The sequence below is a fragment of the Plectropomus leopardus genome, chromosome 8 (assembly GCF_008729295.1).
Source record: "Plectropomus leopardus isolate mb chromosome 8, YSFRI_Pleo_2.0, whole genome shotgun sequence".
Lineage (NCBI taxonomy): Eukaryota > Metazoa > Chordata > Actinopteri > Perciformes > Serranidae > Plectropomus > Plectropomus leopardus.
Window position 1 is genome coordinate 18339875 of NC_056470.1, and position 16572 is coordinate 18356446.

The following is a 16572-nucleotide window of genomic DNA, read 5'->3' on the forward strand; positions in this document are numbered from 1 at the left end:
AATTGTGACATTACTTTGATAAAGTCATTAAAATAGTCACATTGCCTATTACATTTTAAACAGGGTGAGTAGTAATCTGTAATCAAAGTAACCTTCCCAACATTGCCAATATAAATAAATCTCAATTCCCTTTCTCGTGCTTACTATTGTGAAGCACAATAAATACAAGATGATTATTTCTAAAAGAATAGGCTAATTGTGCCCAAATCAGAGAGGCAATATTATCAGATTTAGTATTTATTTACCAATCTTGACTTGCTTATTTTATCATTTCCTTACGTTATTACTTGTTTGTTTGTTTGTTTGTTTGGGTTGTCCGTCTCTGTGTGTTGTAGTCCTCCTGTGTGTCACTAGGGGGAGTCAAAGCGCCAGAAATCGTCGCGCTCGGTCGCTTCCCATCGACGCCCCTGACTCTGAGCAGCCGGGACACACAGTGACGGATTGGCAACAAACGAAGGTAATCTGACAAATGACTGAAATGATCTCTGAAGCGCGCGACCAAATGGCGTCATCTTTACAAGCCGCCGTGCTGTCGTTGTGAGGATTTCTCTGAAGACTGCCCCCCTGACTTTTTGTTTTGTCTCCCTCACAGAAAACTTTCGGCGTGCGTGCGCTCCTCATCCACTATTTATGTTTCCAACTTCGGGGTGAATGAGCTCGCGTTTGAAGCCGATGCGACTCTAGGCGAAGAAGGTAGGACTGTGTACTTTACATAAATCATCTGCTGCCGTGATTAATTGGATGTGTCTAAGGATAGCTCGAGCTGCGTCAGTTCGGGTGTGTTTACTGTATGTGTGTGTGTGTGTGTATGACTCGAGTACTCATCATGAGAACACGTTATGGCAGGGCACGAGATAATTACAGGCTGCTCAAACTGTTTGGGGACTGAGCAGAACAGAAGTCGTTGCCAACATACACACCTGCACTGCTTTGCCTAAGGCTTAGAAGACAGTCTTCAGCACTGTCTGTGTGTCTTTCTGTCTGTCTGTCTGTCTGTCACCCATCTCCTAACCGCCCCCTCCCTTACGCACCTTGAATATGTGCTTTATGTGAGTGATGCCAGTTAGGTGTGTGGCTAATGAGAGTTTACTCCAGGCTGAACCCCCTCCAGTTTGTTTTAGATTAGCTTCCAGGACGGTTGATTAAACTCAGGAAAGCAAAGCAAATGACTAAAGAATGCAGAACATTTTCCAGTAGTGGACTTTGTGGAATTAGCCTCATGATCACCACAGTTTTTTTTCTCCATCTGTGCAGAAAAATAGCAAAAACAGACTCTTAACACGCTAGACATATACCATATCCATATTTATATACTAACGTCTCACGCCAAAAAGCAACAGCGAATGAAAACTGAGTTTTTTTCATGTTTCCTGCTCAGTATTTAGTGCCCAACTTTCTCACAAGGGCAGTTTTATGTGCAGGGAAAGAGGCATGGAAAAGAAGACCTTTCCTTTTGAGCTCACAGATTTGCAGTAATTACAGAATCACTTCCATATGTGGCTCTCTGGCTGCCTTCTCGCTGCCCCCACCACCCCTCTCTTCCCCAGTGTTCTCTCTCTTTCCCTCTCCCCTCTTTCATTTGCATTCTCCCCTATTCCTCATTTTTTCTGCTTTTTATTTTTTTGGCTTTGCCCTCATGCACTCAGAGCACTTTTTTTTTTTATAAAACCACAGCTTAAACAAAGTTTATGATAATCAGAACATCCTGGCATTTTTGGCAGATGGCTGCACTTTTTGGTGATTCAATTAGACCACGCTTGCCAAAAAAAAAAAAAAAAAGAAGGAAAGAAGTTTGTGTGCTTCAGCGAGAGGGAGAAAAGAGACATGGACGGGCAAGGGGAAATGTTGAAGAATACGGAAATATGAAAAGGAGGAAAGCAAAAGAATGGGAGCTCAGTGAAGAATTCGAGAGGCAGGAGCGGAGCGTGAAGGAGGGAGAGGTGGAACAGAAAATGAGGCGGCGAGAGAGGGAGGGCTGGAGTAATGCTTTTTGACAGAGGTGGGTTCAAGATGGGTTCATGGTGACATCATGGCTGATTTTTGAGGAAAGTATAGACAGGAGAGCCGTTCACCTTTCATTGGACACACATGTTGGGGAATAGGCTCATGTGCTGGCACACACGCTGGTAGCTGCGTCGACAGCCTCTGAATGCACCCCAAAAATATGCACAAAGAGCACACACACACTCGTCTTTTTATTTTCTCTCCCTCTCCCCCTCTCGTTTTCCCTTCTTCTGCAGTAAAAAAGCTTTTGGCTCTCGCGCTAACTGTTCCAAGCTTTGTGCTCATTTGTTTTTGTTAGAGGAGTACATAGTGGTATATGCCCTTCGGTCCCCTAACACATACATTTCTCCTCTGCCATGAGTAAGTCATTTTCCTGTGAGTAGTATTCCTCTGTGTATGTTTTTACTTCAAGGCGGTTGGACTCTAAATGAGCGCACTTTGCCAGGCGGGATGAATGAGCTCCTTCATTTCACAGGATGTGTGTTTAAGTCTGTAACCAAGAAAGTGCAAGCAAGTGTATATTTGTGTGTTGTGCGTGTGCATGAATGTGAGTCGGGTTGTGTGTGTGTGTGTGTGTGTGTGTGTGTGTGTGTTCGACCCGCATCCCCTGCCTGTCTCAGTGTGGCACCAAACTTCACATGACATCAATCTGAATGTGGGGAAATAGTGATCTCATTACAGGCATCTTGTTACTGATTAAAACCTGCCGCCACAGGCACCAGCTCCCTGCGCCCCTTCTCACCTCCCCACCACCAATCCCATCAACCCTCCTCTCCCTCCTTCTACACTCCGTCTCCCTCTCCTCTTTCCCTCCCTCTTACTATTTCACACCCCTGTCTCTCACATTCCCTGTACCAAGAGCCCTCTCGCCTTCCTCCCCCTCCCTCCATCTCACTTTAACCCCTATAACCTCACTTCCTCCCTCTCTTGCTCCCTCCATCATCCCCCCTTTTTCCTCTTTCCTCTCCTCTGCCAGCGAGCCTCGGGCCTCTACTCTGCGAATGCAAATACATTGAATCTAAAGTGGAAACACACGACTGAGTACAATGTTTCCATGAATATTTCATATCTTCGTAAACACACCCAGAGACGCTGCAAAAAGGCCCCAACAATGCCTGTGTTTGCCGGATGACTTCCTGTGAGGAACTGGCCATCTTGCGTTCGACTTTTTGTCAGAGCACACAGTGCCGGGATTGATGTCAGGGCAGTGCGTTATGATGTCACAGGCTGGAGTTAATGATACGAGAACGGACGGGGGCCATAGGCCATGTTTCCAGTGGTGCCCGGAGAGAGAGATAGCACCCTGATCTGTCTTCATTATCCCCCACTCTGCAGCCTCCCAGACACAATGATCATAAATCTCTGCCTGGAGCACACTTCACTGACACTGAAACACAAACACTAGTAACCTCTGACCCTCTTGCTGCTACTGCCTACGCGTACTCACCCATGCGCACGCACACATATTCACAAGTGCAGACGTGCGTGTTGCAAGATCACACACACATGTGCAAAGCCTAAACACAGCCCCTGCTTAAACTCACTGCCATAATTTAATAAGGAGGACAGCGTGCCGCGCACACTCACACACACACACGCACAGACACACACACGTCTCAGTCGGGCCTGATGGCATCGCACTTAAAATTCACACTTTACAGTTCACGTCTTTCTGATGTCTGATTTAGAGTTCCTCCAGCGTCCTATTTACCTTCTTGTTTCATATTGTTTTCATATTGCTGATTTAGTACTGCTATGTAAACAGTGGAGGGATTTCTATTAGCCTGTAGTGGCCTCATAAGCAACACATAAATCAAATGTAAACGAGATAAGGATCAGCTGAAGTGCTTTTTGCAGTGTGGCTCAGATCTGTGCTTCCTGAATATAAGGTTTCCTCCAAAAGGCAACGCCGCTTATCCATTCATTCGCCCTGATTATGTACCAGCAAATCCACATCAAAAAAATGCATGAAAGAACATTTCAGTCGGCTACTGTGGACCATATGTGGCTGTAAAGATCGGAAGCGCTATAGGAATGACGAGAGCGAGGCCGGAGTACTTGTGTTTTTTATTATTATGATGGCTTGACTTTATCCTGGAGACATATTGGGGTCAGTGTATTTGGGGATAAGATCTCTGCCTGTATTAGGTCAGTTACTGTGATTTATAAACAAAATATGCAGCAGGTATATCAGCTTTTTAAATGTACAGATAGCTGTGAAGACTATAAGAAAAGTTCCACATGCTGCATTGGCTGGCAATTCTGCTTCAGACTGAGATTTGTGAGGATGTGAACTGATGTGTGGCCAATATGCCTGAAGGGCATCGCTTTAGATGAAGATTGAGAATAAGTAGTGCATGTATAAGTTGGTTATTTTGAAAATGCTTGCTGCACTTACTCAGTTTAGATATTAATTAGACTAGATTGTTTGTGTTAAAGAAGCATGCATGTCTCACGTTGACTTGTTTTCCTCAGATGGTGTAGTTTACATTTGCTCTGCTGCAGAGGTAAAAGTGCCCGTTGAGGTGCCAGTTGAGGTGTGCCCTCTCCTCCCAGTTCTGAGGTTTGAGGTGCTCGCCATAACCAAAACAACTTGAGAAACATTACATTCAGAAAAGCAGGGCACACGCCCAGGACCACAAACACATAAACACAGATCTGAAACATATGATCTCATATGGAGAGAGGGGCACGTTCAGGGGCACACCCAACTCTGTCGCTACAGCCGCTGCTGCTGCTGCTGCTGCTGCTGCCATCTCACACGGGAACTTCCCCGCAGCTGATGTGCCACCGCTAGTTTCGTTTTCAGAGCTGAAGTGATTTTAGTTACAGAAATCTGCAGAGGTTTTTTTTTTGTCTTGATTAAAAAAAAAATATTCCTAACTGCATAATGTTTGGCAGGATGTTGACAGATGTTGTGTATCCTAAAAATTCCAGCTTTGAATGCCAAATTCTGGTTTTCATAATCGTCTGTGAGAATCTTTTAGATGTTCTATCACTTTTCTCTGTGTCCAATACTTCCCTAATTAGTTTCACAAGGCTCCTCATACTTTCTTTAATACTAAAAACCCAGTGTGAAGGATTTCAGGGGATTTTTTGGCAGTAATGGAATATAATATGTTTTCGTTTGTGTATAATCACCTGAAACTAAGAATCGTTGTGTTTTTGTTACCTTAGAATGAACCAGTTATATCTACATCTGAGCATGTCCTTGTCTACAATTCAGTTCAGTTCAAACAACTTTATTAATCCCACTAGGGGCAATTAGTTTAGAGCAGCATGTCAACAAACTACAAAACAAAGCCACACAAGAAACACACATAATTCACGCTGCTCATAGGTTGCACAATAGTGGAGATCACCACGTTGTACGACCATGTGTTTCTACAGTAGCCCAGAGCAGACAAACCAAAAACCGGTTCTAGATAGCGCCTTTTCAGGTGGGTCACCAAAGTTAAGAGCATCAGAAAAACACAGATTTTTTTTAAACTGCTTTATTAAGTATTGTTAATGATTTAAATTACCTAATTTGTCTCTTTTGGAGAGAAAGAGACCTCTACAGATAATTTAGCTCCCAGCAAAAACTCTGGATTAGAAATAAGGTTTGCACATGGGATGCATGATATTGGATTTCTTGTTAATATCCGATATACCAATATATAACAAATCATTTGGGCAATAACTGATACAGAAATCGATATAGCCACTCTTTTCCCCATTCAATTTTAGTAAACATCAAAACTCTTTTGTAGTGGAGTTAATATATCATGCATCATAATGATTGTCCACCAGCAAATGAAGACATGACATAAAGTGCTTGTCAGTGAAATATTCATTCATTCTGCAAAATAAGGAAACTCATGTTGGCAAATTCCGATAGTTGATTTTAAAGCCGATATTGGCCGATACGGATGTCGTGTCTATATTATCATGCATCCCTGGTTAACACACATTAAATTATCAGAGAAAATAAATGGGCGCACATTTACAGGTGATAGGCGAGCAGGCCACTTGTGACATGTCATAGGGCAGGAGAAACAGTGAATTTCAATGGAAAATTGCTGATTAAATCAGCAACAATGAACACTGAGGGGATTCTAACAGGAAAGATGCTGCTATCCTCACTGCTAGATGTCACTAAATCGCCCTAAATCTCGCACACTGAACCTTTAAGTCCTATCAGCAGTAGTAGCATCAGCAGTGGTAACAGATTTATTGTCATGGCTCTGGGAAGATTGTCACAGAAACATTACACGCAATAAAACACATTGCCAAACACAAATAGGAGTTACACATCAACACCTACAGGCTTTTAGTGAATAGACGGGGGGGCGGGGGGCAACAGTCAAAAGTTGATCACACCAGGAATAAAGGTGAAACTACTTAGACTTTTTCGGAAATAAACTTACTGGCCAATAAAGGATCATCTGCATCAAATCAAAACATAATACTCTGTGTTCAGGAAACATCCTCTCCGATTAAACTGTGAATTTATTGATTAAACACGAGTGATCTCAGACACGGCTCCGCATTTCGCCATGCGCAAACAGTTTGTAGGTAGTGTAGGTAAACCGACTCTTTAGCCAAGAAGATGAAGGAGAGAAAAAAGAGTCCACCCGAGAGACAAAGAGGGGAGAGAGAATTAAAAACAGAAACTTAAGCTCTCTGGGCCTTTTTCTTCCCTCCAGGCATTTTGTGGCTTGTGAAAAAATGTGCTGTATATTTGAAGTGTTGGGTCACGTGACAAAGGAAGGCTTTATGAATCAGAGAGTATAATTATTTCTTAGTGAGTGAGAGAGTGAGTGTGTGCCTGTGTTTGGGGAGTGAAAGAGTGATTTTTAAGAGGTAGAGACTGCGAGAGAGGAGGAGGAGGAGAGAGTGCAAGACGGGGAGTGAGTGAGGGAGAGAGAGAGAGGCTCACTGCTACTCTGTCTTTGCTGTCAGAAGGACTCTGATGAACGTACACACATCTATTTCTCCTTTTTTTCCCCCCGGCTAGCTCCGCTCATCAGACCGCTCCGTCAACCGCCTCATCTGTCCGTCTGCCTCATCAACACCAGAGCGGGTGAGTAAATTATACTTAAAAAGTCCAGAATCTGTAACTTTAGTCATTGTTTGTCTTCTTTCGCTCTCCCTGTAACAGACAGAGAAAGAGACTGCTTTTTTGGGGGAACGGGTCGTCAGTTTTAATTGAAGACAGAGACAGAGTGTGCAAAACACTTGAGACAATTAATCATTGTTTTCCCCGAAATCTGACCAGATTTTTCCTGTGTAAACACTAAAACGTCCTAACACACATGTTTGTTTGCATGCAGTGTTTAACTGTTTGTTTCTCTCTGCTTTAAGTAACGTGAGAGTGACACTGAGTTTATATGAAAACTTACTTGAGCATGTGTGCCGGCATGTGCCTGTGTGCACATATTTGCTTATTAGTGAGTGTTTCAAGTGTTACCCAGTGCCTGTGGAGCTCTTTATTATTAGCATATGTGTGTGTGAGTGTGTGTTAGTGTGTATATGCATGTGTTTGATGTGTATTCACCAGAGGAGTCACCAGTCCTTGACCTGTTTTTTTTTTTTATAAGCAACATATGAACACTTGGAAAAGAGAAGCATTGTTTTCCACCTTTTAAACAGCGGAGGCTAATGCCTGTGGAGTAAGGTGTGTCTGAATCTCTGCACTTAGTTTACATACAAGTTTATTCATTGTGTTCCCATAGTTAGCAGCATGTCAGTTCAGATTATTTATCGATGCTGGCGTATGTGCTAGGTCAACAGGTTCCACTAGTTACAGGCGTGTGTAACACGGTGTGTTCAGTGCTGTTTGATTTGGATATCAGATGATCATGCAGCTGTATGTAGCTTTGGTTTATCACTCCAGCTGCAGTGACTGGTCAGTAGGTAAACCGCTACAGCTGGACTGCCTTGGCTTTGCACCTGCTGTCCGCTGCTTATTTCCCCGGACAGACTTGACATAAGTGTGAGGGACACTTTGATCGAAGTGAATTGAAAAAAAAAACACCCACACGGTCGAGTGAGGGATGCCTGTTTGAAGGCCAGGGATCTCTGTGGCGCCCTCCGCTGTCATCTGCTCTATCAGTTTGACTCGGTGACATCTGGAGTGGAAGAAATGGAGCTCATCTCTGAGGCAGAGTAATATCCCTCTCCTCCTCCAGAGCACCATCCGTGGGTCTTTTTTCTCTTTCGAGGACGAGCTGTCCATGCAGAGCAGCTTTTTACCTTCATGGTGCTCAGTCACAGCGTTTCGCTCGTCTTCAGTGACAGTTTGGAATCAGTTTTTATTTGTGCTCGCTCTTATGTGCTCCAGATGGGTATGTGTCATTACTCATGATCCATGTACTTGTGATCACAAGTGTGTCAGCTGTATCAAAAACATTCTCACATTTTTGTGGTTGTAAATATTTACACGTCAAGCAAATGACCAGCTTTGACATACTTTAGTCAATGATCACACACTGTTAGCAACAGTATGCTGGTAAATGAGCTGCATGTGCATGGAAATAGCTACTTTGGAACAGAGGTGTTTCTAGGATTTGGGGATGTTGGGGGCTTAGCCCGGACCTCTGTATGGGGGGTATTACCTGGGGATTTCTTTTAATAAACAAGCTCTATTTTGCTGCTTTTTTATGCAGTCTGGCACCTTAGTTATCCTTAAATCCCTTTTTCCAGAATAATTATGAATTGTGTTTTTAAAAAATATTAGTAGTTGTTAGTAAGTAGTACTGTGTAGAAACAGAATACTTTACAAATGCTATCATTAAAAGTTTATTCACTAGAGTTGGGAAAATAGTTAATAGTCTTAGCAGTGGTGGAATTTGACAAAGTACATTTATTCAAGTACAAGTATCTTATTTTTGAAACATAGATAGATAGATAGATAGATATTATATACTCTTAGATCTCTGGCTGTTTTTAAAGCATTTGGTGCTGAAGCCTTGATGCTAAGGCCTAACAACACCACTGCTTTGGAACAAAAGCTTCATTGAAACAGTATGATTTGTGGTAGTTTTTCAGTTAAATGTGCCTTAAATTTAGATATGTCGTGGATCACAGAGGTTAAATTTAATCTAAAATGAATAAAAACAGGAGAAACTGATTATAACAACAACAATAAACAATTTGTTTTGAATTTGTTAGGGTCATTCTCACAGAAAAACCATCAAGGTTAAAAATGTCACAAAGCTATGTAATTGTGTTTTGTGTTCACAAATCCGGTGTGTTACATGATCATACTCCTCAGGTGTAGATAAATCTGAGGTTTTGTGGGAACCACTGACACAACAGTTGCCCCATAAATGCTCCTGTATTGCAAAATCTGCGAACAGTCCTCCATTGTGACATGACTTTGAGCAGTAAATCTGGGAGTTGTTGATACCTGTCTTTTTCTGGAATTTCTATAGCAATTAAGGCCAAGTGGTAGGGAGGGGTTAGACAGGTGGTTTTAGGGGGCTCTCCTCTACCGCACTATAATTAACAAGGAAACTATCTGCACACCATTTCCTATGTCTATTTTTGCAGGTGTGCTGCTCTGATTGTGAGGATTTACATTTTCAGGCTGCCTTGAAGCTCTCATTAAAAGATCTTTTGGCACAAAGTGAAACGTGTGTGTGAATGTGTGTTGTTCAGCATGTGTGTGTTTGGGCCTGCTTGTGTCTTGAGTGTTGCTTTGACTCCCGGGGCTAAAAGCGGCGGTGGTGAAACCCATCCATTATGCCTCTCTATACAGAGCAAGGATTGTTTTCTCCCTGAGTTGAGGGAAACACCTTCATTACTGCCTGTGTGAATCCTATAATTAAAAAACAAGACACATTAGTAGCACCAACTTTCAGATCTAGAAGAGTAGCCATCACACTGAGTGTTAACACTCTGAACTTTTTTCTCTTGCTTTATTTCCTGTCTCTCCCCTTATTTCTCAAATTTTCTTGCCATCATCTGCCTTTGCTTTTTCCTGTTGTGGCGTGTTTTCTTGTGTTGCTCGACCTGCTGCTGAAGTCCTTATGTCGAGTACTCCAAAGAGCTCTACCACATCATGGAAACAGCAAGCTGTCAGGATGACTTCATCATGTCACAAAGTGTTTTATGTCTCACTGACTTCTCACTCTTTCCATACTTCTTTCTCCACCACTGCAAGTCAACATAGCCTGACATTATGTTTAAACAAAGAGAAGAAAGAGAGAAGAAAGAAAAAAAAAGATTTGTGAATTAACGTTTGACGATTTACAGATACAAAAACAAGGATTGCATAATGACACTCCCCAGTGGCGCTCATGAAAAACAATACCTCCCTAAGTGACAAGTGATTACACAGAGGTGTTACTTTGCGTTGTTGCCGTAAGCAAATGCGTGTTTGTGCGATGCCAAAAGCAGGCATATGTCAAACAAGTTTGAGGCGAAGGAATGCCGGTCTGTTTGGAGACACTGGGCCGTCTGTCACTAGGTGTCTCTCTCAGAGCCATTAGCCAGCCACTTGTTGAAAGACTGGGAGCTGTCAGCTTTGCATCAGATAGTAGTGTTGAGGATATAGTTTTCACAGTCAAAATACTGCTGACGCCAGCAACAAGATCAGATAACGCTCCCGTGATGTTTCACTGTGAACGTTTAAATTGCTCTGTAACAGTCCACAAACAGTGGCTCTGTGTGGGCATATTAAACAATGATGATCATTTTGCTCGGGGCAGTTGGAAAAGCCAGTCTGTCAACTCAGTCAGAACACATGGGCTGTTAAATCATTGTTTAACTGCTGTGTAGTATGACTTCACCCACGACCCAAAACTTAAACATAACCCTCTCCACTTCCTTTTACAAAGTTACTCAACATAAATCACTTTGTTATGTTGACAATTGGAGGACAGAGCCTGGAAGACATGTACAGTTTTCTGTCGAAAAGAATGGACAGGAGTGGGCAAATCAGAGGTGGAAAAAGAGTGAGAGGATTCAGTGATTCTGCCAAGCTTTTCCCTGCCAGGATACTTGGTACAGTTCATTTGTCTCGAGGCTGTGAATTTACAATTCAATCCTTCCAGTAAAAAGGTTTTGACTTGCTGCTTTGCTGCCTGGACTGACTGGCACATATTTTTTGTATTTAACCCCTGCAGGAAATTTCTTAAAATTACATATTGTGGCCTTCTGGGGAGTTCTGGAAACCCAGAGAAAAAAAAAACGTGTGAACCCGCTCAAGCTCAGAAAAGCGAAACAAGTTTGAATTTGACTTCAAAAGCAAATATCCAGAAAGACAAACATACAATTATAACTCAATATAACATCACACACAACTTACTGTAAGTTTTTTTTTTCCCCTTACTGTAATAAGAAGCGTCTTCCAGTTAGCGAACCCGGGCCAGCCGTGGCACCCAGAATCCTGCGCTTATACGCCGAGTAATCACCTGTGGTTTCTTGTGCTGACTAAAAAACCCACTGCCTTTCTTGGTTGTGTGGTGCAGAGCTTCCTGAGATGCCATGATTTATTTGTTATGTTTGACTGCAGTTCTTATTGCCTGAGGGGCCTCGCTCCGTCACAACGGTTAAGGCACAATTGTTGTTTTGCTCACAGAGGATTTGATACCCTTTGTTTGACAGACATTCAATCTGTGGGAACTATTCTCTCTCTCTCTCTCTCTTTGTCTTTTCCACTCTCGCTCGATTTCTACGTCTTGCTACGTCTTTTTGTTCTCTTCAGCAAACAAGAGAATCTCTCAAAGCGTGCCTCGTCTTGTAGCGCTGTCTCCAAATTGTCTCCTTGATTGAGTTCATTTCATCTACTACACGATAAAATCAACGGATTACTTCAAGTGTAACCAAATGAGTCTGCATTAATGTGATGAACTACTGTGAGGTCTGACAAACCACTATTTACAGAAAGTAAATTTAAACTGCTACACCTCTCAGGGAATGACGGAAAGTCCCGGCAGCCGTGAACCCACTCATAGCCGGCCGTGGTGCTCCTCGGCTGCCTGCTGCCTCCTGTGTGCCCCCCAGGCTCAAGGGAAGTGGGGAGGCCCTCCATGCCCATTTGGCCCTGGCTAACAGGGGATGAGGTCACTCCAAATTCCCCTTATCCCCTTATAGCCCCAGACGGGCTGGCGAAGTGAGCCTACCACAGGACCCAACATAAAACATAAATGGCTCTGTAAAAAGCTGCTGGGCTGATGTGACTCATTAAAAAACACTGGCGCCAACTCTTTTATTAATTCATTATTGTGTTTGGGGAGAGTAAAGTTACTGGGTTCTATTTTAAAAGGCTGCGTCTCTCTCTCTCTTTGGTTCTTCATCAGTTTCTTTCGTGACATATATGTGTGAACGTACAGTGCGGTTTATTGTGCTGAGGTAGGATTTTCCGCCTGCGTCTGTTGGCTCGAAGCTCATTTGAGGCTTAATTTTTTTGGATTAACATCCAGTTGTTTTCATTTACAAAAACTTAAACACAATCCCACTCTCTGTCGTGATCCCTCTTTTTCTCACACATCTTCCTTTTTCTCTCTTCTCCCAGCACTCGCAGACAGATTGTGCTGCCTTTATGGGGCCTGGTTTGAGTTCATGAGGCAGATACCCAAACGGGCCAAATGCGGGCCAAGTACATACTCATAACACACGCGCGCACGCACACACTCATTACGAGCCTGTGCGTTGCTGGCAGTTTTGTTTTTCCAGTCTGTACCTCTTCTCCCATTAGGCCCACTGTGAAATCTTTAGTGATGTTTTTGTGTGTTAGCCACACAGTGGAACCGCTGCACAGGGTCATGGTACAAGTTGTATAAGCAGTAGATGGATGGAAATGGGGAGCGGGTGGAGGAGGCGGGGGAGGGATTGGGTATAAGGACATGATTATAGAGTGGAGATGCGGGGTGGGTCAGAGAAGGGGAAAAAATCAGAAGTAGTTTAGATGAGGGACGGACAGAAAAAAAGGGAGAGAAAGAAATAAAGAAAGAAAAAGAAAGATGGCAGCACGGCTGTGTTGGCAGGATGGGGGTGGGTGCCTATCGGCGGCTGCTCCTTCCTGAAACGTGGCCACCCGAGCCTGCCTGGGCCCTGGATGCACATGTGGAACAGTTTACTGTAATGGAACTCTAAATTAGTGGTGGTTTGAAGCTGCCTGCAGCAGTAGGGTGTAATTAACTGGCTCTGTTGAAAGAGAAAGAGCCAGAAAGAGAGGCAGGGAGGGAGCCAGAGCCCTGGAAAAGGCGAGGGGTGAGAGGTGTGTGCGTGTGTGTGTGTGTGTGCGTGCATGCATGCGTGTGTTAGTGGGTGCTCTCACACATGTGTAGAGGCTTTTTTTTTTCTTGATTGCATGTGTATGTGTGGCGCATATGTGTGCGTCTTGAAAAGCTCTCCGTCTTTTTCCCGGGCACGGCGCCACCTCGTAGTGCCCCCCAGTGCCCAGACCCTGTCACTGTTCCCTCTGTGCGTTTTCTCTCAGTTCAGCAGTTCACCGGTTCAGCCTTAGATCTTTTTTCCGCCCCCCTTTCCTCATTTCTTTGTTTATACCGAATTCATTACCAAGATTTTTTCCCTGTCTTTTCTCCCGGATTCACAAGCCACAGCAGTTCCAAATTCCTTGGCTCTGCTCTTTTTCAAAGCCACATTTTAAAAAACAAGCTGATCACACCACCCACTCATGAAATCACGCTAGGGAAGCGAAAGTCAGAAAGAAAACATGAAAAAGAAAATGGGAGGCTTTGCCGGGGTTTTTCCCCCCCCTCGCTCTTGTATTAACAGTCAACAGTGGGGCATAACTGCAGCCTTGTCCACACTTGAGCCTGACTTGTCTGTGCCTACTGTGTGGAGTCACAGTGACGAGCGGGCTGTGGGAGGTTAGAGCCAAAATGACTCTGTGGGATGGGAGCCTGACCTCAAGAGAAGATAGTTGGAAGTGACAGCAGCAGTTAGCAATCAGTGGATCTCATTTTCCCTACCCTCTACCCCCATTGACCCCCCCCCTCCACCCTCCCTCCCTTCTTCATGGACCCCGTGTCTGGGCCTCTGGTCCTGGGGGAAAGAGGCAGAGAGGCAGGCTGCTGTGCTAGGCTGGCAGCAGGAACAGAGGAGCTCTTTATAGTAGAGTTCTGGTGATTTAAATCATATGGCATAGCCTGGAATCACTGTAGAAGTCTGGAAGCTCTTCAAAACTGCAAGAACAAGAGCTCTCTCTCTTTTTCTCTCTCTCTTTTCCCCCCTCCCTCCCGCTCTTCCCTGTTATAACTTTTTCCAAACTTCTTTCTTATTTTCTTTTCCCCTCGCCCAGTCCCAGTTTTTCTGGCTTTTCCTCTCGCAGCTCACTCATTCTTTTTCTCTCACGTCTTTATCTGTTTTGGTTCTCGCCGTCCTTCCTCACTTCCTCTTTCCTTCCCATTCTCTCATACCTGTTGGTATGAAGTGTGCACATCCTTCTTACATTAGAGCGCTGGATAAACTATTCTCCATCCCAGATTGTAGCTGGATCTCAGAGTTGACTTGAGGTGAATTGTGTTTGTGCGAAACTCAAGACAAACCGCTGATTGTAACGTCATGTTCAAGCCAACCACAAAACACTCACGTTTTATGCGGTGAATTTATCAGTTAGAATAACAAATCTCTCTGCCTTCTCTTCCTCAGAAATTGGATGACCCCTCTAAAGTGGAGCCACTAAAACCAGAAGCCTCTTCGTCACTCATTCATTCCCCACATCCTGAGAGTCTTCAAAAGGACACGGATTTCGACTTTTCCGGGGATTTCCAGGTGTCGTGAGAGCCACTACTTTCACCCAGCGGCCTGCTGCGGACCCCTGGGTGTGCTCTATCATGGCTACCAACAGGGAACAGCAGGTGGGTCACATGACCAGCTTCCCGCCTGCTGTCTACCCCTTCGCCTTCAACTCCATGAGAAGCCACTCCCCCTTTGACCTGCTGGCCAACAGCAGCCTGTTTGGGAGATTCGGTGCTGACCTGCCCAAAGAGATGGCTGCTCTCTGTAAGTCATTTTCATCACAGTGTGCGTGTTTGACTCTTTCCTCCCCCTTACGTATCATTTTCCATTTCAGCTCTCGCTACATATATAGTCTATACCTTAATTTTAGTCGAGTCACATTATACAATTTGGAAGAGGAAAATACGGCTATTTAAATTGCACTTCATTATGTGTAATTTTGTGGAAATGGAAAACCTTAAGGTCTGTTTGTGATATAGGATGAGTGGTATAAAGAAAAAAAATCCCCCGAAGAAACCATGAAGAAAAAGTCCACTTTCATCAATACAGTGATTACTCTGCTGCTGTGGTTTCCGTATAGATGCTTGTAGATGGTGTGGTTGTGACCACAAACTCTGGCTCTGGCTTTACTGGTGTGTGTGTGTGTGAGTCTCTGTGTGTGTGTGTGTGTGTGTGTGTGTGTGTGTGTGTGCGCGCGTGTGTGTATGTGTGCGCGTGTGTGGACCTCTCACAGAGCTTTTGTGAGGCAGACAACCCACAAGTCTGCAATTAGAGACAAAACAACATTCTTTCAGTGTGAGGTGATGAGTTCTCTGAGCATCAACAAATATTTGAAAATGAACACAATTGCAATTCAAAGACTTTTCCAACTGTTTGCTCAGAATGACCACACACCTTCTCAAAAAAGGAAAAAAAAAGGTGAGCTTGGATCCAAACAAGCGGACACACCACAGCAGCTCGCTCCCAACAGTGTCAGACTTGTAGTTTCAGACCTGACCACAGGGGGCACTGTTGTATGCTGAAGCACTAAAATGGGATGATGTATGTAGCATAGAGCACAAAGAGGAGATTGTTGGCAGTCCAAAGTGTTTTTCTGTCATGGAAAAACTAGCCAGATTACACACATGCTGCTGACATATATTTCTCATTGTTAAAAACACCTGCTAGTTTAAAAAAGGCATTTTTTAAAATCAGCATCAGGATTCTGGGTCAGGGAGTATCCTTGCAGAAAACCACTGTCGTCAGTGAGTGAGAGAGAACAGAAGGAGCACTTTTGTTGAGGTTAGGGCTTGAGGTAAAGGTAAGCGGGAGTTATTTGAAATCTTATCTGGGCGCAGCGCTAAAGGGGCGGCAGGTGGTGGTGGGTGGTAGGTGGTGGAGGGGCTATAATGGGTGTGGGTGGCAACAGCTGAGTGCAGAGCCCCCCTGCCTGTGTGCGCAGTCCCCCCCTCGCTCCCCTACCACAGCATGCCTGAGCACCTCTCCAGCCTTTCAGCCGTCAATCACTACCTCACCCCCGCACCCCCTCCTTCCTCCTCGCTGCTGCTGCCCACCTAATCCTCAAGGTATTTTCACAGAACCAGAGCGAGTGAGAGAGCGAGAGAGAGCACCTGGGGGTAATGTCCTAGTGTGGTGGAATCCAAGAACACACCCTGCTAGGAAAACACACAGATACACACATGCAAACACACCACCAGAGACTGTCTTCCCACTCCCTCTCTCTCTCTCTGTCTGTCTGTCGCTCACACACAGAGCACTTCTTTCATCTAAAAACTAGAAACATACCCCTGACGCAGAGTGAAATCCCACCGCACTGACAGATGGGTTCTTTTTTGGTTTTTACACTGGCATGAGTTAAGACAAAACACAAAG

The 16572-nt window shown here is 44.2% G+C and overlaps 1 protein-coding gene across 3 annotated transcripts in view; it reads left to right on the forward strand.

Moving 5' to 3' along the window:
- The first annotated feature begins 354 nt into the window (after positions 1–354).
- Positions 355–16572, forward strand: part of rarga (retinoic acid receptor gamma a) — a 50641-nt gene continuing 34423 nt past the window's right edge. Inside the window, exons 1-4 of one of the 3 annotated variants that reach the window (XM_042491321.1) lie at positions 355–457; positions 593–693; positions 7004–7069; positions 14611–14964. In XM_042491321.1, the coding sequence (XP_042347255.1) occupies positions 14796–14964 (169 nt within the window). In that variant the 5' untranslated portion in view covers positions 355–457; positions 593–693; positions 7004–7069; positions 14611–14795. Of the gene's footprint in view, positions 458–487; positions 694–6829; positions 7070–14610; positions 14965–16572 lie in introns of those variants that run through there. The other 2 variants (XM_042491322.1, XM_042491320.1) reach the window with 2 other exon arrangements.